Raw genomic sequence first — 18,150 nt, 5'->3', positions numbered from 1 at the left:
CTCCTTCTTAGTTCTCAATGAGCTGTTGCCTCCCCCTTGGGATTTTTCAAATGCTCCTTATGAACTTCTGCAGTCCTGAAGGTTTATCTGAGCATGATCATGCTACCCTCTTGTTTTCCAGTGGTCTCATTTCTGTCAGTGCTCAACACCCAAGTTTGCTATTTGAGGGAGTGGTATACATGAGAATTATCCTGGGAATATCCATCAGAAGTGGAGCTGGAACAATTCCTATCAAATAACTGCTCTTTCCCTGTCACCCAGGCCAGAACTCCTCCCGAGATGAGCAGGGAGCCTGTGCTCTGCTCTCCACCAACCTCAACTTCTTCCTGAAAGAAAAACCTATCCAGTACCGGGAGGTGCAGGGCAATGAGTCCGACATTTTCATGGAGTACTTCCCCCACGGCATCAAATACCAGGTAAGGGAGGCCAGACCTAACCAGTTTTTCAGGTTGCTGCTTCGATCACCTGGGAGCACTGTTGCCAATCGTGAGCACAGTCACGTTATGAAAGAAAGCTTAGGCAACAAATCACGTGCTCCTTTGTTCCACATTTATCTGCCCGGGCCAGATAAATATCATCATCATCATCATCATCATCATCATCATCTTTATACCCCACCCTTCCCAGTTCAGAAAACCAAGCTCAGGGTGGCTAACAACAAATTTAAAACACTTAATTGATGCAACAAAAAACAGCATAAAATACTGTAAGGTAAAGGTAAAGGGATCCCTGACCATTAGGTCCAGTCGACTCTGAGGTTGCGGCGCTCATCTTGCTTTACTGGCCGAGGGAGCCGGCGTACAGCATGACTAAGCCGCTTCTGGCGAACCAGAGCAGCACACGGAAACACCGTTTACCTTCCCACCGGAGCGGTACCTATTTATCTACTTGCACTTTGATGTGCTTTCAGACTGCTAGGTTGGCAGGAGCAGGGACCAAGCAATGGGAGCTCTCACCGTCGCGGGGATTTGAACCACTGACCTTCTGATCGGCAAGTCCTAGGCTCTGTGGTTTAACCCACAGCGCCACCCACATCCCTATAAAATACAGTATAAAATGTGAATAACAATAAATTCAGAATTCAAAAATCAATTTAGGGGGGAAATCCATCCAATAAACATTAGATGATCACCAGGGCTAGCTATCTAAATTAGTCCTATTTGGGCCAGCAAGGAGACCAGGGGAGAATTAGCTGTGGGATCCCAGAGCGGGTAATCTTCATAAAAAGGGGAGGGGGAGGGAAGGAAGGGGAATAAAAGATCAGACTAAGTTCAGATTGAAAGCCAGGCATATGAGAAGCAGTAATTCAGTCTAACCTACCTCCCAGGATGAAATGAGGAGGGTAAGAAACCCGCATCTGCCACCTTGACATCTTTGGAGGGCTCAAGAGATGCTCAAGAGAAACAGAAAAGTTTGGGTGTGTGCAGTGCTTTTCTTCCAGGGGGGGGGAAATGTGCCAGTACAGCCTTGAGTGCCCCCGGGGGGAGCACTGGGTGTGCGAAATCAAAATAAGTAAATAATGAATTTCACAAACACCGCACAAACTCATATGGCAAAGCTTACAATCGCAAACCTTAAAAGCAAGCAGCTTCTTGTGTCTCTACAGCAGCCTTTTGCCACCCTTGCACCATCCAGATGTTTCAGACTACAACTCCCTACACTGGTTGGGGCTGACGGGAGTTGTAGTCCTGTTATGTACTGAGTTGAATAGGATCCAAAAGGCAGCAGTCTGATTGGTCCTAGAACAATGCAGCAGTATGATTGGTCCGCAGGAGCCACCCAACCCAGCTCCAGGTAGAAGTGAATCCGCAACCTGATTGGCCTACAGGAGAATCCCAGAATTAGCCAATCACGTGCGGCCCATTGTGTAAATAATGTATATTAAGCAGATATTTTGGGGGAACTTTCATTCCTCACTACTATGAGCTGAATAAAGAGCATGAAATCCACACTTGACTCAGAGCATATTTCAAGTCCAAACACCTGGAGGGGTCGAAGAGGGCAAAGGCTGCTCTTGAGCAATGTTTCCCAACCTTGGGTCTTCAGCTGCTTTTCAGACTACAATTCCCATCATCCCTGACTACCAGTCTTGCTAGCTAGGGATGATGGGAGTTGTAGTCCAAAAACAGCTGAAGACCCAGCATTGGGAAACACTTCTCTAGAAGAAATGACAAACAACCAATGCATTTTGACCAGGAACTGGTCTTCTTCTGTGGTCTAGTAATATCACAAAAACCACAACGTACAAAACTATGGAAAGCAGTACCCTTATTCTAGCCAAATCTGCCAAATTCAGGGCAGATGGAATAGTGTAACAGCAGTGCCACCTGTAAACGACTCAGAAATTGCCTCTTTAAAAAGGCTAGAATGTGTCATTAGATAATTTGGAATTTAAAAGATATAAAATAGTGTGGTGTAGTGGTTAGAGTGTTGGACCTTGTAGACCAGGGTTTGGATCCCTGCTTGCTCCCTGGGTGACCTCAGGCCAGTCACTGCCTCTTGCGATAAACAAATAAACAGCTTATCTCAAGGAACTTCTCCCCTTCACCACCCCAAAGTCCATCATCCTCCTGCTTCCTTGTAGACCTCAAACCTCTTTTGTCTGTGCTCTACAGGAAGGGGGTGTGGAATCTGCCTTTAACAGAACCCAGGCCAGCCAGCAACCCAGTCCTATTCGCAAACTCTACCAGGTGAAAGGGAAAAAGAACATCCGGGCCACTGAAAAAGAACTGAGCTGGGCTAGTTTTAACACCGGCGACTGCTTCATCCTGGATCTAGGAGAGGTGAGCCTGAAAAGAGGAGGGGGGGGGGAGCCTCTCTCGACCTGTGTCTCCTATTTATAATTGCTGTGTTGTTTTTAATGTGTGGTTTTGGTGGGGTTTTTTGCATACAGTGGTACCTCGGGTTAATTCGTTCCGGAAGTCGTTCTTAACCTGAAGGGTTCTTAACCCGCAACACGCATTCCCTACATAGGCCTACCATGGCCCTGGAAGCAGATTACGTTCGTATCCTGGGGCAAAGTTTGCAACCCTGAGCACCTACTATGAATTGATTTCAGAAAGAGTTGATTTTAGAAGGCATTTCAATTAATTGATTGTGATTTTATGTAAATTGTGTTACTTTTATTGTTGTTAGCCGCTCTGAGCCCGGCTTCGGCTGGGGAGGGCAGGATATAAATATTATTATTATTTTAATTATATTATTATTATTATTATTATTATTAGCCCAGTTAATAATCGAAGCGTTCATAAGTAGGACACTTCATAACCCGAGGTACCACTGCATTTTAATTACAAACGTTTATGTTTTAACATTTTTATGGGGTGTGAGTGTGTGGGTGGGTGTTAAATACGGTTGCTTATCTTTTAATGTTTGCTCCATTTGTTTTTCGCACATAAACCACTATTTTGGCATTTCAGTGGCAAATAAATTAAATATTGTTAAGAGTATAAGAGGAGCTTGCTGGATCAGGCCAAGCGCCCATCTAGTCCAGCAACCTGTTCTCACAACCGGATGCCCCTGGCAAACCCACAAGGTGGACCGGAGTGCAAGAACAATCTCTCCTCCTGCAGTTTCCAGCAACTGGTTTTCAGAAAGTAATAGTCATAGTGCCACTGTATTCTGCTCTGGTCAGACCTCACCTGGAGTACTGTGTCCAGTTCTGGGCACCACAGTTCAAGAAGGACACTGACAAACTGGAACATGTCCAGAGGAGGGCAACCAAAATGGTCAAAGGCCTGGAAACGATGCCTTATGAGGAACGGCTAAGGGAGCTGGGCATGTTTAGCCTGCAGAAGAGGAGGTTAAGGGGTGATATGATAGCCATGTTCAAATATATAAAAGGATGTCATATAGAGGAGGGAGAAAGGTTGTTTTCTGCTGCTCCAGAGAAGCGGACACGGAGCAATGGATCCAAACTACAAGAAAGAAGATTCCACCTAAACATTAGGAAGAACTTCCTGACAGTAAGAGCTGTTCGACAGTGGAATTTGCTGCCAAGGATTGTGGTGGAGTCTCCTTCTTTGGAGGTCTTTAAGCAGAGGCTTGACAACCATATGGCAGGAGTGCTCTGATGGTGTTTCCTGCTTGGCAGGGGGTTGGACTCGATGGCCCTTGTGGTCTCTTCCAACTCTATGATTCTATGATTCTATGAAACACTATTGCCTCCATCATGGACAATGTTGATGGTGCTGTAGGGAAGAGAGGGGGAACATACAAGTTTGGAATATGGGCTAGCATGTTCTGCTAATGCCCTGTGAATAGGGATGGAAGGAGGCAGCTCTTTGCACCCCAGTTCTGTGTTCATCAATGTCAGCCCTCTTTCCACTGCAATTCAGCCTCCCCTAAGACCTACATAGTTTGTCTAGCTATTTGCTATACAGTGGTACCTCGGGTTACAGACGCTTCAGGTTACAGACTCCGCTAACCCAGAAATAGTACCTCGGGTTAAGAACTTTGCTTCAGGATGAGAACATTAATCGCACGGTGGCGGTAGGAGGTCCCATTAGCTAAAGTGGCACCTCAGGTTAAGAACAGTTTCAGGTTAAGAACGGACCTCAAACTTAACCCGAGGTATCACTGTATCTGAAACTGATGCAATTAATTGCATAATCAAATTGAGTAGAAGGGAAGCATCAAAGACGATGCAGAAAACAATGTATTTATTTATGGTTACAAACTAAGAAAAGAATAGCATATGCTCTTACTCACTTGGGTCATTTTCATTACTGACCCCTGACAAAAATGAGAATTGCAGCAAGTCTCGCTCCTGTTTCCATTTCCAACAGAATTCTCAAACATCCCTAGTTGGGAGAGTGCACAACTACATACACTGGGCGGAAATAAATGTGCTCCTTTGTGTAGGATCACAGTGGGTGTTCTGGATGTGGGGTGGATGGGGGAAGCGCATGGATGAGCTGCATGGGGCAAGGTGTTCTGGCTGCACATGGATTGAGAAGGTTTCTCCCCTTGGCCTCTCCTTTCAGAACATCTTCACTTGGTGTGGCAGCAAATCCAACATCCTAGAGCGCAACAAAGCCCGGGATTTAGCAACGGCAATTCGGGATAGCGAGAGGAAGGGGAAAGCCAAAGTGGAGATAATTGCAGATGGCGAAGAGCCGGCTGAGATGATAGCGGTAAGTTCCTTGCAAGAGAGGCAAACGTTTTGGGGAAGCTGTGGGTTGGTGTCTAGGAAGCAGATGGGCATTGACTAAGTTCTCGGCATCAAGCTGGAGCTGGGACCTGTTTTGGTTTGGTGGGATATAAAAGCCCCTGCCAGAGGAGGGTCTGAGATATGAGCCGTGTTTTAGCTTCTTAATTTCATATTGAAAGGATCTAGGAAGTGATCTCCCGATAGGGCACACAAAACAGGTATTGAGGTACCCTAAGAGTCTCTTCAACACCTCATTATTGCAACATCTGGCAATGACTTTCATGTGTGGACAAAGGAGATAAGAAGCTGCTTTGTCTGTCCACCCAGCTCAATATTGTCTACTTTGGCTGGTAGCATCTTTCCAACATCTGAAGCAGAGCAGGGCCTTTCTTATTATCTGCTATTTCAGTGGTGGAGAGCTGGTGGCCCTCCAGATATATTTGGTTTACTACTCTCATCATTCCCACTCATTGGCAATGCTTTGTTGGGGCTGATGGGAGTTAGATCCTTTACAGACAACAACACTAGAGATGCACTGGATGCACACCTTCTGTGTGCAAACAATGTTCTCCCCAACTTTAGGAAGCTGCCTTATACTAGATCAGCCCATTGGTCCATCTAGTTTAGTACAGTGGTGCCCCGCAAGACGAATGCCTCGCAAGACGGAAAACTCGCTAGACGAAAGAGTTTTCCGTTTTGGAGGTGCTTCACAAAACGAATTTCCTATGGGCTTGCTTCGCAAGACGACAATGTCTTGCGAGTTCCTGCTGGTTTTCCCCCCCTTTTCTAAGCCGCTAAGCCACTTATCAGCTGATCCGATCAGCAGATAAGCCACTAAAAGCCGCTAATAGCGCTAATCCGCTAATCTGTCAATGGGCTTGCTTCGCAAGACGAAAAAACCGCTAGACGAAGAGACTCACAGAACGGATTCTTTTCGTCTTGGGGGGCACCACTGTACTGTCTCCAGGATCCCACCCCTCCTTCTCTCCTGCTAGGGATTGAACAGAAGACCATCTCTCTGCCACTGCGACTCATCCTTTTGTAATTGTCAAGCAAAGCACAGAGGTGGGGTTCTGAGCCCAGAAATGAAACGCCTGGAAGCTGGGTATCAGCATTACCTGCCGCTGTCTTTTTCTAGGTCCTGGGTCCTAAACCAGCTCTGAAAGAGGGCAGTCCAGAGGAAGATGTCATGGCTGATCAGAAAAATGCAATTGCCGCTGTGCTTTATAAGGTAACAACCTGTTAGGCAGCTGTCAGCAGCTCCTGGCTAGTTGCCCAGGAAAGTATAAAGACAAGAGAAAGTTTCTTACTGTCCTTTTTTATTTCAAACTTTACAGAGAGAGGCTATAGAACCCAGCCTCTTGGATAATGGCGTTGTCCCAAATGAATCTCTGCCTTCCCGTCTCTCCCACTTCCTCATTCGTCATTCTCATCATCTCCTCTACGGGTGCTGCTATGTGCCTTCTTTCTTTGAGCTCTTTGCTCTCCTACTTTTAAGGCTCACTGGGTTCTGGGAGACGGAGGGTCTGGAATGCTTTCTAATGACGACGTGTCAGTCCACTGATGCTCTGGCTATCCCATTACTTCCCAGCTGCCATTTTGTATCTAGCTCTACCACCATTCCAGCTGCCATTGGGCACTTGGCTCTGTTTGGTGGATCCTAGGGTTCCAGTAATAAACAAAGTAGGTCCAACCATCTCGAAGTCTTGCCGCACATGGATGGTCTCATGTCAACGAAGGCACTTCCTCTTCTTTTCTTCTCATCTCCCAGGTATCGGACATGACGGGGAAAATGAGCCTGACTAAGGTCTCGGAGTCCAGTCCGTTCCATCAGGACCAGCTCATCACAGATGATTGTTTCATCCTGGACAACGGGCTATGTGGGAAAATCTACGTTTGGAAAGGTGAGACACGCAACGCACTGCTATGAGAACAGCCTCAACACTTGGTGTTGGGACTCTGTGAGTCGGAAAGGGGTCTCCTAACAATTCTCAACACCCTTAACAAACCACAGTTCCTAAAAGTCTTTGGAGGAAGCCATGATTGTTTAATGACAGATGGTTCAGATTTAGGAGGAGGTTTTCTTTCTTCCTAAGAATATTAGTCCCCCCCATCCTTCCCAGGAAACACCAGCTCTTCTCTGCTTGCTCAGCTTTAGACATGCTCTCTCTCAGCTCTTCTGACCTGTCCTTTTCCATCTTTCCTCGAACAGGCCTCCGAGCAAATGAGCAAGAACAACAGGCAGCCCTGAAGGTAGCTGAGGACTTCATCACTCAGATGAAGTATCCCCTGAACACACAGGTAAGCAAGCAGAGGCTGTGCAGCCTTATCAGAATTTCCAGAAGGCTCTACTAAATGAAGGAAATATCCCCAAACTTAGGCAATGAATGGCAATTTCATTGCCACTTACTCTGATTCCAGTGCGCTCCCACCACGGGTATTTGAGGCCATGCACACATGACGTTAGCCACAACCCACATCTGTCCTGTAGTTTATTGAGGAATGCTGCTGCTGGATGCATTCCCCCTCAAACCACCTTCTATCTGATTTGAAAACGAAAGCCGTCGTTAAGCTTGAGGTGTGCACATTTGAGACAGCTTTTGCATGTATGCAGGCAACATCTTTGTGAATAGGAGCTGCGGAGGGGGGGTTGCAGGTGTGGGGAAACAAAACATGCAATGTGCTTCAGGTGAAGACCCCCCTTTCCCCCCCTCTGGTGTGCACAGCAGTGTGCAAATACAACTTGAAATGCAGTGGGGGTAAAATAAATTAGCTGCACTTCAAGCCCTTAGGTTGACCAAGTGAGACCTGGGAATGTTGCAATGTGCTTAATCATTGGTGAAGCTGTTAAAAACTTAAGAGCAGCCCCGATGGAACAGAGCAAATGCCCATCTAGCAAGGGAGCTTGGTTCGCACAGTGCCCAGCCACAGGGGCATAGCTAGCTGCTCTGGCAGCTGGAGTGGCGGGGGGCGAGCTGCCCATGGGGGCATTGTGGCCCCCAGTGATCTGCCCAGGCCCCACACTGCCGTTTCAAGCAGCGCAGGGCTCTGAGCCACCGTGTAACTCCCAGGAGAGACGAGTGGCTCAGGCAGCTGCAGGACAGGCCCCGCAGTAAGTGCCACCCCCCATGGTGTGCCATTTTGTCACACACACCCTCAAGGTTGACACCCGGGGTGGACCGCACCCGCCTGAGGCTGAGCAAAATCATCTGTAATGTAGAGAGAATGGGTATAGTAAGAGTTTTTTCTCATAATATTAGAGGCTACAGAAGAGCCATTGTGGGAAATATAAATAGTGGCAAGATGCCACAAGTTGGCACTGCTTAGAGCGTTGCAGCTGTCCACTGCAACAAGGTAAGACTGCCAGGGCCAGAGGAGGGAGCCCAGCAGAGGGCAACTTGCCCTGGCCCCCTCAAACCTAGAACCAGCTTGGCCCATTTCTTTGGCATTGCCGGGGAAAAGAGGGGAGGGGTTGGAATAAAGCTAATGCTTGTGTACCATTAAAGGTAAAGGGACCCCTGACCATTAGGTCCAGTCATGACTGACTCTGGGGTTGCGGCGCTCATCTCGCTTTATTGGCTGAGGGAGCCGGCGTACAGCTTCTGGGTCATGTGGCCAGCATGACTTCCACTTCTGGCGAACCAGAGCAGCGCACAGAAACGCCGTTTACCTTCCCGCCGGAGCGGTACCTATTTATCTACTTGCACTTTGACATGCTTTCGAACTGCTAGGTTGGCAGGAGCAGGGACCGAACAACAGGAGCTCACCCTGTCGTGGGGATTCGAACCGCCGGCCTTCTGATTGGCAAGTCTTAGGCTCTGTGGTTTAACCCACAGCACCACCCGTGTCCCTATGTGTACCATTATACCAGGGCTGTCCAACTTGGTCCCCCTCCAGATGTTTCGAACTCCAGCTCCCATCAGCCCCAGCCAGTATGGCCAGTGTTCAGGGATGAAGGAGTGGGAGACCCATAATAGATGGGTGCCTGCTATGGGTGTCCTTTTCTCATGCACCTTTATCTTGTTTCCAGGTGGAAATCTTGCCCCAAGGCCGTGAAAGCCCTCTCTTCAAACAATTTTTCGTAAACTGGAAGTGAACCGAGTCGACATCGTGAGCTGGAAATATTTGGTGCACGTGCCTTTCATATCCTGTTATCGACCATTATGCCTTATTAAAACGGAGCCACTGTGGCCTAACCTTCTTCTTTGGACTGAAGTTTTGTTTTAGCTCATTCACAGCATTCCAGGCACAGAAAAGGGGGAGCGGCTGTTGCTCGGTGGCCGGACACACGCTCTGCATGCAAAACATCCCATGTTCAGTGCCTGGCATCTCTTCTGAAGGAGAAGTGAAAGACCTCCACTTGCCCAAGACCCTGGAGAGCATCTGCTGGTCAGAGTAAATAATATTGGGGCAATGGTCTGACTCTGCTGGGAATGGGGGGAAATTTTATTTCACTTTGCATTTGAGGATGAATCATTCTAACCCACACTTCCTGAAGCAATGTAGGAACTGAAACATGGCAAGCCTTCAAAAGTTGCCCTTCTCTGAATTTTGCAACGCAGCTGTCCAGACAAATAATGTCTACAAGAATGCATATATAGTCAGGGGAAGTGTACGAGGACAGCATACAAAATGAATGGCGTTGGGGGAAATCACTTTGCTAAACTGTGCATATTAGGTAAAAAGGCATACAAAAATAGCAGAAATTCACACTAATGTCCTGAGGTTGTTTCCCCCTACCCCACCCCCTGCTGCTTTCCAGGAGTGTCAAATGTTTTTTTCATAAAATACCATGAAAACAGGCTTAGATTGTTCCAGAACAATAACCAAAAAACCAAACAAACCCCACAACAGCATGATTTGATATTAATTTTAATTACTGCTGATAAATGTCCAAGGCTCTTTGTGCCCATTTTGTGCCTCTGGCAAGGCGGAACCGGGGTTAGGTGCCCCTACTGCCCATCCAATACAGCGGTACCTCGGGCTAAGAACCTAATTCGTTCTGGAGGTCCGTACTTAACCTGAAACTGTTCTTAACCTGAAGCACCACTTTAGCTCATGGGGCCTCCCGCTGCCACTGTGCCACCGGAGCACAATTTCTGTTCTCATCCCGAAGCAAAGTTCTTAACCCAAGGTACTATTTCTGGGTTAGCGGAGTCTGTAACCTGAAGCGAATGTAACCCGAGGTACCACTGTACAAGAAAGGTGAGCAATGGGCAAGCTGGGGGTATCTACAGAGAGCACGTCTCTGTGTGTTTCAGGTGGAGGGGATTGGACACCAGATCTACATCCTCTTAAAAGCGGTTCTTAAAAGTCTCAATTTACAACAACAGAGTCTGGAACGCCTAGTGACTCGGGTGCTCAATAGCCTTCCCTCCCTTTGGGATTCCTGTTTCAAAAACAGCAAATCCCTCACACACACTCCCCTCACCCCTCCTCGCCTTAGGCAGCCCTATTCTTTTCAACAGAGTCTCTGTGGTTTTCAGCCTACAATGAGGCTTTGTCAGTCAGCCCGGCAGGCCCCGGCAAGCGGTTCTGAATCATTCCACAGCTGCGCTAATGGCCCGACCACAGGAAGAGGCTGCCGAGGAGCTGCTCCTTGGAGTGAAAAGTGACTCATGGTTTCCTTTCCAAAACAACAAATTCTGTCCCTGGTTCCAGTGGCTCACAGTGAAGCGCTTGGGGGCGAAGGCATCATCACAGAAGGAGGCCACCTTTTTGCCTTTTGACATACAAAAAAATTCTGCGAAAGACTAGCTAGGGGTGGTCAGCTTCAAGCTCTAAGGGCTCCTCCACACAACCTGGTTTGCTTTCACAAAGCTTCTATAGCCAATCTTTATTGAGTATTTGTTCTGATTTGTTTATGGGGCGTTAATATGTCAATAAGCATTCTCCCTGTATTCACCCCGTTTTGCTAACGGGATGTTTAAAAGTCTTCCCATTAATTATTTTTTCACCCCCCTTTCCCAACTGCTTTCCAAACTGCTTTGATGTGTTGTTTTAAAGCGGATATGTTGCAGACAGGCAACAAACAGAGCAAACTTTAATCCAGTTTATTTGAGCAAACTTAAATTTCCCAGTTATGCTCTTGAATCCTCGTCCCCAGCAAAATATTGACAGTCTATAGGGGTCAACCTGGGAAGGTAGCCCATCTAGGAGAACTCTGGTCCTAAACCTCCACTGCCTTGGGGGACATCTTTGGGAGGGGAAAACCCTACACAAATACAGAGTGGAGTCCCAAAGATGGCTGCATGGCGCCTTGCATGCCTCCTTTCGGCAACTCCCGCAGCCAAACTGGTGCCTAACATATTGCTCTGCTTTCCTTTGGACCACATCAGCTAGGCTGGGGTGGGGCCTTCTCATCTGGGACAGCCCAGGACCTCCATCCATACTGCCCTGACTTGTGCCCTGGGGAGGTCACTTTGGTGCTGCTAACATAGAGGTTTGACTTCACCCTGGAAGCTCACTCCGCTGTCTCTTGAGACAGACAGATGTCAACACTGCAGGCGTTGCACATAGGACACTCCTGGATCCTGAAAAACCTTTTGCACTGTGTCCCCTTTCCTGCTGCATTTGCACCAAAGGATTCCTGTTTGAAGAATTTCCTTTAACCATAGGCAGAGCCACTGCCCCTATCGCTGAAGGACTGTGATCTCATCCTCGCATCCAAGTCGCTTCCCCGCATCGTGCTTCGCTGGGGATGTCTCTCCCTTTCCTCACTTTCTTCATATTCTTTTCCTTCCCTCCCAATGTGGCAATTGGGGTTGGTGCTGCCGAGGATCCTTGTGGAGCAAAGTGATGGCCAGGCAAGGTTCTGTGTCCTTCCTTCCTAGGCAAATCCTTGCAGTGCCAGGAGAGCCGCCACCAGGCAGCTGAGCAAGCCCCACGACGTCACACGAAAGGCAGAGCAAAAGCACACACATCGTTCCACCTCGAGCTGTGGACCCCGCAAATCCGGCCGGTGTTCGGCTCCTGATGCAGGGCTGGTAGGCAGGCTCCGGGGAGGGTACAGTTCTCCTGTGCAATCCAGCCAGTCCTTAGCTATGGATCGAGGGTAGCCAGTCTGGGGCTTGAGGTTGTGTGGCTCAAACTTCCAGTACTCCCTGCCCTTAAAGGCATACAGTGTTCCTGCAACAAGACAAAAAGGGGCATTAGCAACAAATAAGCGGGATATTTAAGAGGACAGGACAAAGGGTCCCGCCAGACAGGGTTGCTGTTTTTTGTGGGTTGTATTCTGCAACATAGGGATACGGGTTAAACCACAGAGCCTAGGGCATGCCAATCAGAAGGTCGACAGTTCGAATCCCCACGACGGGGTGAGCTCCCGTTGCTCGGTTCCTGCTCCTGCCAACCTAGCAGTTCGAAAGCACCTCAAAGTGCAAGTAGATAAATAGGTACCGCTCCGGCGGGAAGGTAAATGGCGTTTCCGTGCGCTGCTCTGGTTCGCCAGAAGCGGCTTAGTCATGCTGGCCACATGATCCGGAAGCTATACGCCGGCTCCCTCGGCCAATAAAGCGAGATGAGCGCCGCAACCCCAGAGTTGGCCACGACTGGACCTAATGGTCAGGGGTCCCTTTACCTTTACCTATTCTGCAACATGTCATTGACGCGATAATAATGCATTAGCAGCGGATTGATCATTCCACTTCCTTAGTTGTTCTGCGCTGCTTTGGCAATGCTATTGCATTATTATCGGAACGTGTTTCCACCATTTGGGAGCCACTAGACAGGACTGCAGGCAACTCCAGTCAAATGCAGAGGAAAATTAAGTACAAGCTAGTACTTTCCAAAAAACAATCCCAGAGTCTTTTCTGATGTGAATAATACAGACTGAAATTTGCAGGTGTCAAAAAAGGTTATTTATGTATGCCATTGCTGTGGCCCGTGTTTTGTTAGCCCCAAAATGGAAGACAGGCAAGGTCCCGACTAAAGAAGAATGGCAACTTAAGCTGATGGAATATGCGCAGAATATAGAAAAAGAGAACAAGAAGAACATACGTTTAGAGAAGATTGGAAAATGTTTATTGAATATATGAGAGGAATTTGTGCACACTTGGAAACATTGGGAATTAAGATAAATTCAACAGTGTAAATAAGCTTTGGTGGATGTAATAATGGAATACTGAATGGTTTAGTTTATGTAAAATATGCAGGGATTTGTGATTATGCAGAATGAACCATGGAAAGAGAAGAAGGGAAGTCATTTATATTTTAAGGAAGTGTAAATGAGTATTCTAAATTGTAAAACAGAAAATTTAATAAAAATTACCGTATTTTCCCGTGTATAAGACTCCCCCATGTATAAGACACCCCTTATTTTGGGAGACTCAAATTTAAGAAAGGGGGGGGGAGAGATGGCACAGAGTTGTTGAGCTTCTTTTGGGGAGGATTGCCGAAAATTGCTTCCCTGCATGCGTTGCAAAATCCGCCTCTCATCTGTCCCATCACCAGCAAAAGCTGCCAATCACCCGCCCAATTGCTGCAGCATCAGCCAAGCAACACCAGCCATTGACGCAGCAACCAATAACACGCACAATATCCGCTGACAGCCACGGCAGCAAGCAATCAAACACCCACACTATGTATAAGACGGCCTCCCCACTTTTTAGCATAATTTTAAAAGAAAAAAACCTAATCTTATACACGGAAAAGTACAGTATATATATATATAAATTAAGTACAAGCTCACCGTCGTTCTCACTCAGCACAGCATCTACGGAGGCGGGGAAGTGTTCCCAGGGTTCTCTGTGGACGGGGGATTCTTCTTCCATATGCGCTGTGGCTTCATCATAGCACCAGTGCAGATCTCCCTTGAAGAAATAGGTTTTCCTGTCAACAGGCCACGAGAAAGCACCATCGATGCCCCCCTGGGGCAGCCCAAAGTCTGTGACAGGGCGGGGGTAGCCCTCTTCCACACCGTTGTCCTTAAATACCCAGTACAGAGGTCCTTCAGCAGGGGAGAGAAAGAGAGGACATCAATAGCAAGGCAGTGTTGTGTAGTGGCTAGTGTGTTGACCTAGGGGACAAGGGCTTAAATCCCCACCTACCTATGAAGCTCATGGAGTGAGTTTGGGCCAGTCCATCTCTTTCAACCTAACCTACCTCACAGGGTTGTTGTGAGGATGGAGAGAGGAGAACCACATGCAGCCCCTTGAGCTGCTTGACGAAAGCATGGGATGTAAAGGGAATACATAAATATTTTTTTTTTTTGAATGTCCCAGCAAACACAACAAGTTGTAGTGTCTCAAAAACTAACAATTTTGTTACGGCAAACCCAGCTCTCATCAGTTGGAAACAGGATGTGAGATGGACCTAGGTTTTTTAAATGGTTTTCTATTAAATTTTCTGTTTTACAATTACAGATAAATATTTTACATCTTAAGATATCAATGACTTCCCTTCTCCTCTTTCCATTGATCATTTTACATATCTCATATCCCTGAATATTTTACAAAAACTATACCAATTGGTTTTCCATTATTGCATCCATCAAAACTCATTTATACTGTTGAATTATCTTAATGATGCCAGCGTTTTCAGCTGTACACAATTTTCCCCCACATATGCCATAAACCTTTTCCAATCTTCTCTAAATGTATGTTCTTCTTGGTCTCTTACTCTATATTGTTAAGTTTGCAAGTTGTGCATATTCTGTCAACTTAACTTGCCAATCTTCTTTGGTTGGGACCTTGCTCATTTTCCATTTTGGGGATAACAAAACATGGGCCGCAGTTGTTGCATACATAAATAATCTTATCTGACACCTGGGAATTTCAGTCTGAGTTATCCCCAGCAGAAAGGACTCTGGGTTTTTTTGGGGAAATACTTTTAAACATTTTTCTCAATTCATTATAAATCATTTCCCAATACTCTTTTACCCTTTTACACATCCACCACATATGAAGGAATGTTCCCTCCACCTCTCTACACTTCCAGCACTTATCTGATTCTGTCTTTTAAAACTTAGCAAGCCTACTTGGAGTCAAATACCATCTGTCAATCATGTTCAGGTAGTTCTCCTTCAAAGAATTACTTGCTCTAGGACAGGCATGTCCAACAGGTAGATCGTGATCCACCGGTAGATCACGGGGTGTTCCTGGTAGATCCTGGTTGAGCTCCGGCCCCTCAGTTCGTTACAGAAAAGCAGAAAAGGTAAAAAAAACCCAAATCTCCACAACTTTGGCTTCCTAAAATCACTGCCAATTTTTTTACGACAATGAGTAGATCACTGCCAGTTTTTTTACATTGTGAGTAGATTGCAGTCTATTGGGAAATGGACGTCCCTGCTCTAGGAGATGGACCTAGTTTGGACTTTCTTATGCAAGCCAGCCCAGTTGCCTCGCACACAGGAACACCCACCCCTTACCACTGAAGAAGAGGATGCGATGATCTATGTGTCTCTCATAAACGGCGTCTACTTTGCGCAGCGTGGAAGGGAGGCCTCGCCAGAAGCCGCTGATCAAGGCTGGGCGCAGAGAAGTGAGGTGACGACCTTGAGTCAGGCGCCAGAAGTACTGACCTGCCATATGGTGGGGGGGGGGTTAGGAAAAATACAACGTCACATCCCAGCTAAGAGAAGCAGCTTGATATCTCTTGGTCACTCTGCAACATGACAGAATGTTGCGAGCTGACCTACCACTATTCCAAGAACTCTGTCATAAACATACACCATTCTCACTGCTACAGATTGCGAGAGAGCAGGTATGATTTCCTCTGACATAACACACTGTCAGTTTGCATTTCTTAGTGCAGAAATTATTGATCTGATGTGTAGAGATCTTTCCTATTCTAATTAATTCAAGAGGGTTCTGGAAGCTTCTGTGTGTGGCAGAAACAAGCAGAAGGTTCATGATGTTTGGGTTATTCCTTCTAAGAAGCTGAGTACCGCTGGCTTAAACTGGTTCTGTTATCTCTTCTGTCTGTCAGCGGTCTCAACCTGTGGGTCCCCAGATATTGTTGGACTACAACTCCCATCACCCCTGAGCTCTGGCCTTGCTAGCTAGGGGTGATGGGAGTTGTGGTCCAACAACATCTGGGGACCCACAGGTTGAGAAAGGCTGGTCTAAGTCATGCTGACTATAATAGTAAGGCCAGAAGAAGCCTGGTTTTCACTTTTCTCTTTCTACCTCTTTTCCTTTCTGGTGTGGTGTTCTGCATATAGTATGCTTAGTGTTAAGTTTTAGTCTTATTATAAGTTATTTACGTTTAAGTTAAGTCTGCTGCAACTGGACTTCTTATGGACAGTGCCAATCCTGAATGTATTGGATTTGTGACCATTATGTTCATTTGCCTTCAGTAGCAGTAAGGCTCTGCTGGATGAAATACAACTGCCTCTGGTCATGCAACGTGTTTAAGTTTTTACTCTGCTAACTATATGTTGGAGTTCTGCTCTGGATCATATTGAGTAGAATTACATGACATACAGTACACATCTTTACTGGGAGAAGAGTCTCTTGTTCCAACTCAATGATTTGATGTGCCCAGGGCAAGGAAAGGCACGACCCATCCATGCTTTTCATAAAGAGCAGGGGCATCAGAATGCACCTTGCATACATTGGTCCATTTAGCTTAGTTCCGCCTATCTCTGGGGTAGCCATAAAAGATGCCTTCCATATCATAGAATCGTAGAGCTGGAAGGGCCCATTTGCAAGGCCTGTTGTTGAGCTATTGGTCACACGCTCCCAGAAGTTGCAACAGGCATGCCAAGTAAGAGATGGGGCAGACCCCCCAAAAATAAAATTCATTGAAGGGGCCAGGCCCCCTCAAAGTTCCACGGCAGCCATACACACATGGCACAGGGCATGCTCACGTCATGCACGCAAGCTATGGAGCACCCATGCAACACAGGAGCATGCCTGCCCCGTCGTGTGCACAAGTAGGTAAGGTAAATGTAAAGGACCCCTGGGCAGTTAAGTCCAGTCAAAGGCAACTATGGGGTTGTGGCGCTCATCTCGCTTTCAGGCCAAGGGAGCCAGCATTTGTCCGCAGACAGTTTTCCGGGTCATGTGGCCAGCATGACTAAACCGCTTCTGACGCAACGAGACACCATGACGGAAGCCAGAGCGCACAGAAACGCCATTTATCTTCCCGCCACAGTGGTACCTATTTATCTACTTGCACTGGTGTGCTTTCAAACCGCTAGTTTGGCAGGAGCAGGGACCGAGCAACGGGAGCTCACCCCGTCATGGGGATTCAAACCGCTGACCTTCTGATCGGCAAGTCCTCGGCTCTGTGGTTTAACCCACAGCGCCACCCATGTCCCTTCAAAGGCCATACTCATTGGGGCTGTTGGGCACCGGAGTCCAGCAATATCACATTGGCTCCAGAGTTTGCTGACTGAGGTTGGCTCTCGAAGATTTCAGACAGGATTCTTTTCCTGCTGGCCCTGACGTTGCCAGGTTTTGAATTTGGGGCTTTCTTCTTCTTCTTTTGCATGCAAAGAAAGCGTGTTCTGATACCACTCAGCTACTGCTAGAAGAAATGGCTTCACAGAACAAGGTCACAGAAAACGCCACAGACCTTTGAAAAAGAACGTTTCACCTCTGATCTGAGTGACAGCGTCAATGTTGGAGGCGCAGCGATCGGGGAATTCCTTCCCAGACCTGAAACGAAGAAGTGGGGGAAAGGCAGAGATGTGACTCCTCAGTGCGGTGTTTTTAAGTTTATCTTCAAGGAGGAAAAGTTGGCCTCTCCTTATCCATTCATGTTCACATCCCTCCAGTGGGCAATAGGACCTCAAGGGGTATACATTGTTCTTCCCCGTTTAATAATAATAATAATAATAATAATAATAATAATAATAATTTATTATTTGTACCCCGCCCATCTGGCTGGGTTTCCCCAGCCACTCTGGGCGGCTTCCAACAAAGATGGAAAATACACTAAAATGTCACATATTAAAAACTTCCCTGAACTGGGCTGCCTTCAGATGTCTTCTGAATGTCAGGTAGTTGTTTATCGCTTTGACATCTGATGGGAGGGTGTTCCACAGGGTGGGC

The 18,150-nt window shown here is 47.0% G+C and overlaps 2 protein-coding genes across 5 annotated transcripts in view; one reads left to right on the top strand and one right to left on the bottom strand.

Moving 5' to 3' along the window:
• The window catches only part of LOC309519446 (matrix metalloproteinase-17-like), a 134,883-nt gene that overhangs the window by 98,216 nt on the left and 18,517 nt on the right, over positions 1 to 18,150 (bottom strand). For 3 of the 4 annotated variants that reach the window (XM_082200437.1, XM_082200436.1, XM_082200438.1), the window contains exons 8-11: positions 17,672 to 17,754; positions 15,519 to 15,671; positions 13,842 to 14,099; positions 9,772 to 12,280 (exon numbers count right to left, since the gene is read on the bottom strand). In XM_082200437.1, the coding sequence (XP_082056563.1) occupies positions 11,982 to 12,280; positions 13,842 to 14,099; positions 15,519 to 15,671; positions 17,672 to 17,754 (793 nt within the window). In that variant the 3' untranslated portion in view covers positions 9,772 to 11,981. Of the gene's footprint in view, positions 1 to 9,771; positions 12,281 to 13,841; positions 14,100 to 15,518; positions 15,672 to 17,671; positions 17,755 to 18,150 lie in introns of those variants that run through there. The other variant, XR_014213839.1, reaches the window with a different exon arrangement.
• Positions 237 to 9,353, top strand: CAPG (capping actin protein, gelsolin like). The gene is made up of 7 exons (XM_082200668.1): positions 237 to 416; positions 2,616 to 2,783; positions 4,986 to 5,135; positions 6,291 to 6,383; positions 6,924 to 7,056; positions 7,365 to 7,453; positions 9,183 to 9,353. Exons 1-7 carry the CDS (start codon positions 384 to 386, stop codon positions 9,246 to 9,248), a joined length of 732 nt encoding a protein of 243 aa, XP_082056794.1. The 5' UTR covers positions 237 to 383; the 3' UTR covers positions 9,249 to 9,353.

Source organism: Podarcis vaucheri, assembly GCF_965113315.1.
Source record: "Podarcis vaucheri genome assembly, chromosome: 15".
Lineage (NCBI taxonomy): Eukaryota > Metazoa > Chordata > Lepidosauria > Squamata > Lacertidae > Podarcis > Podarcis vaucheri.
The sequence above is the reverse complement of the archived record's forward strand: the minus strand, read 5'-3'. Positions and strand labels throughout refer to the sequence as shown.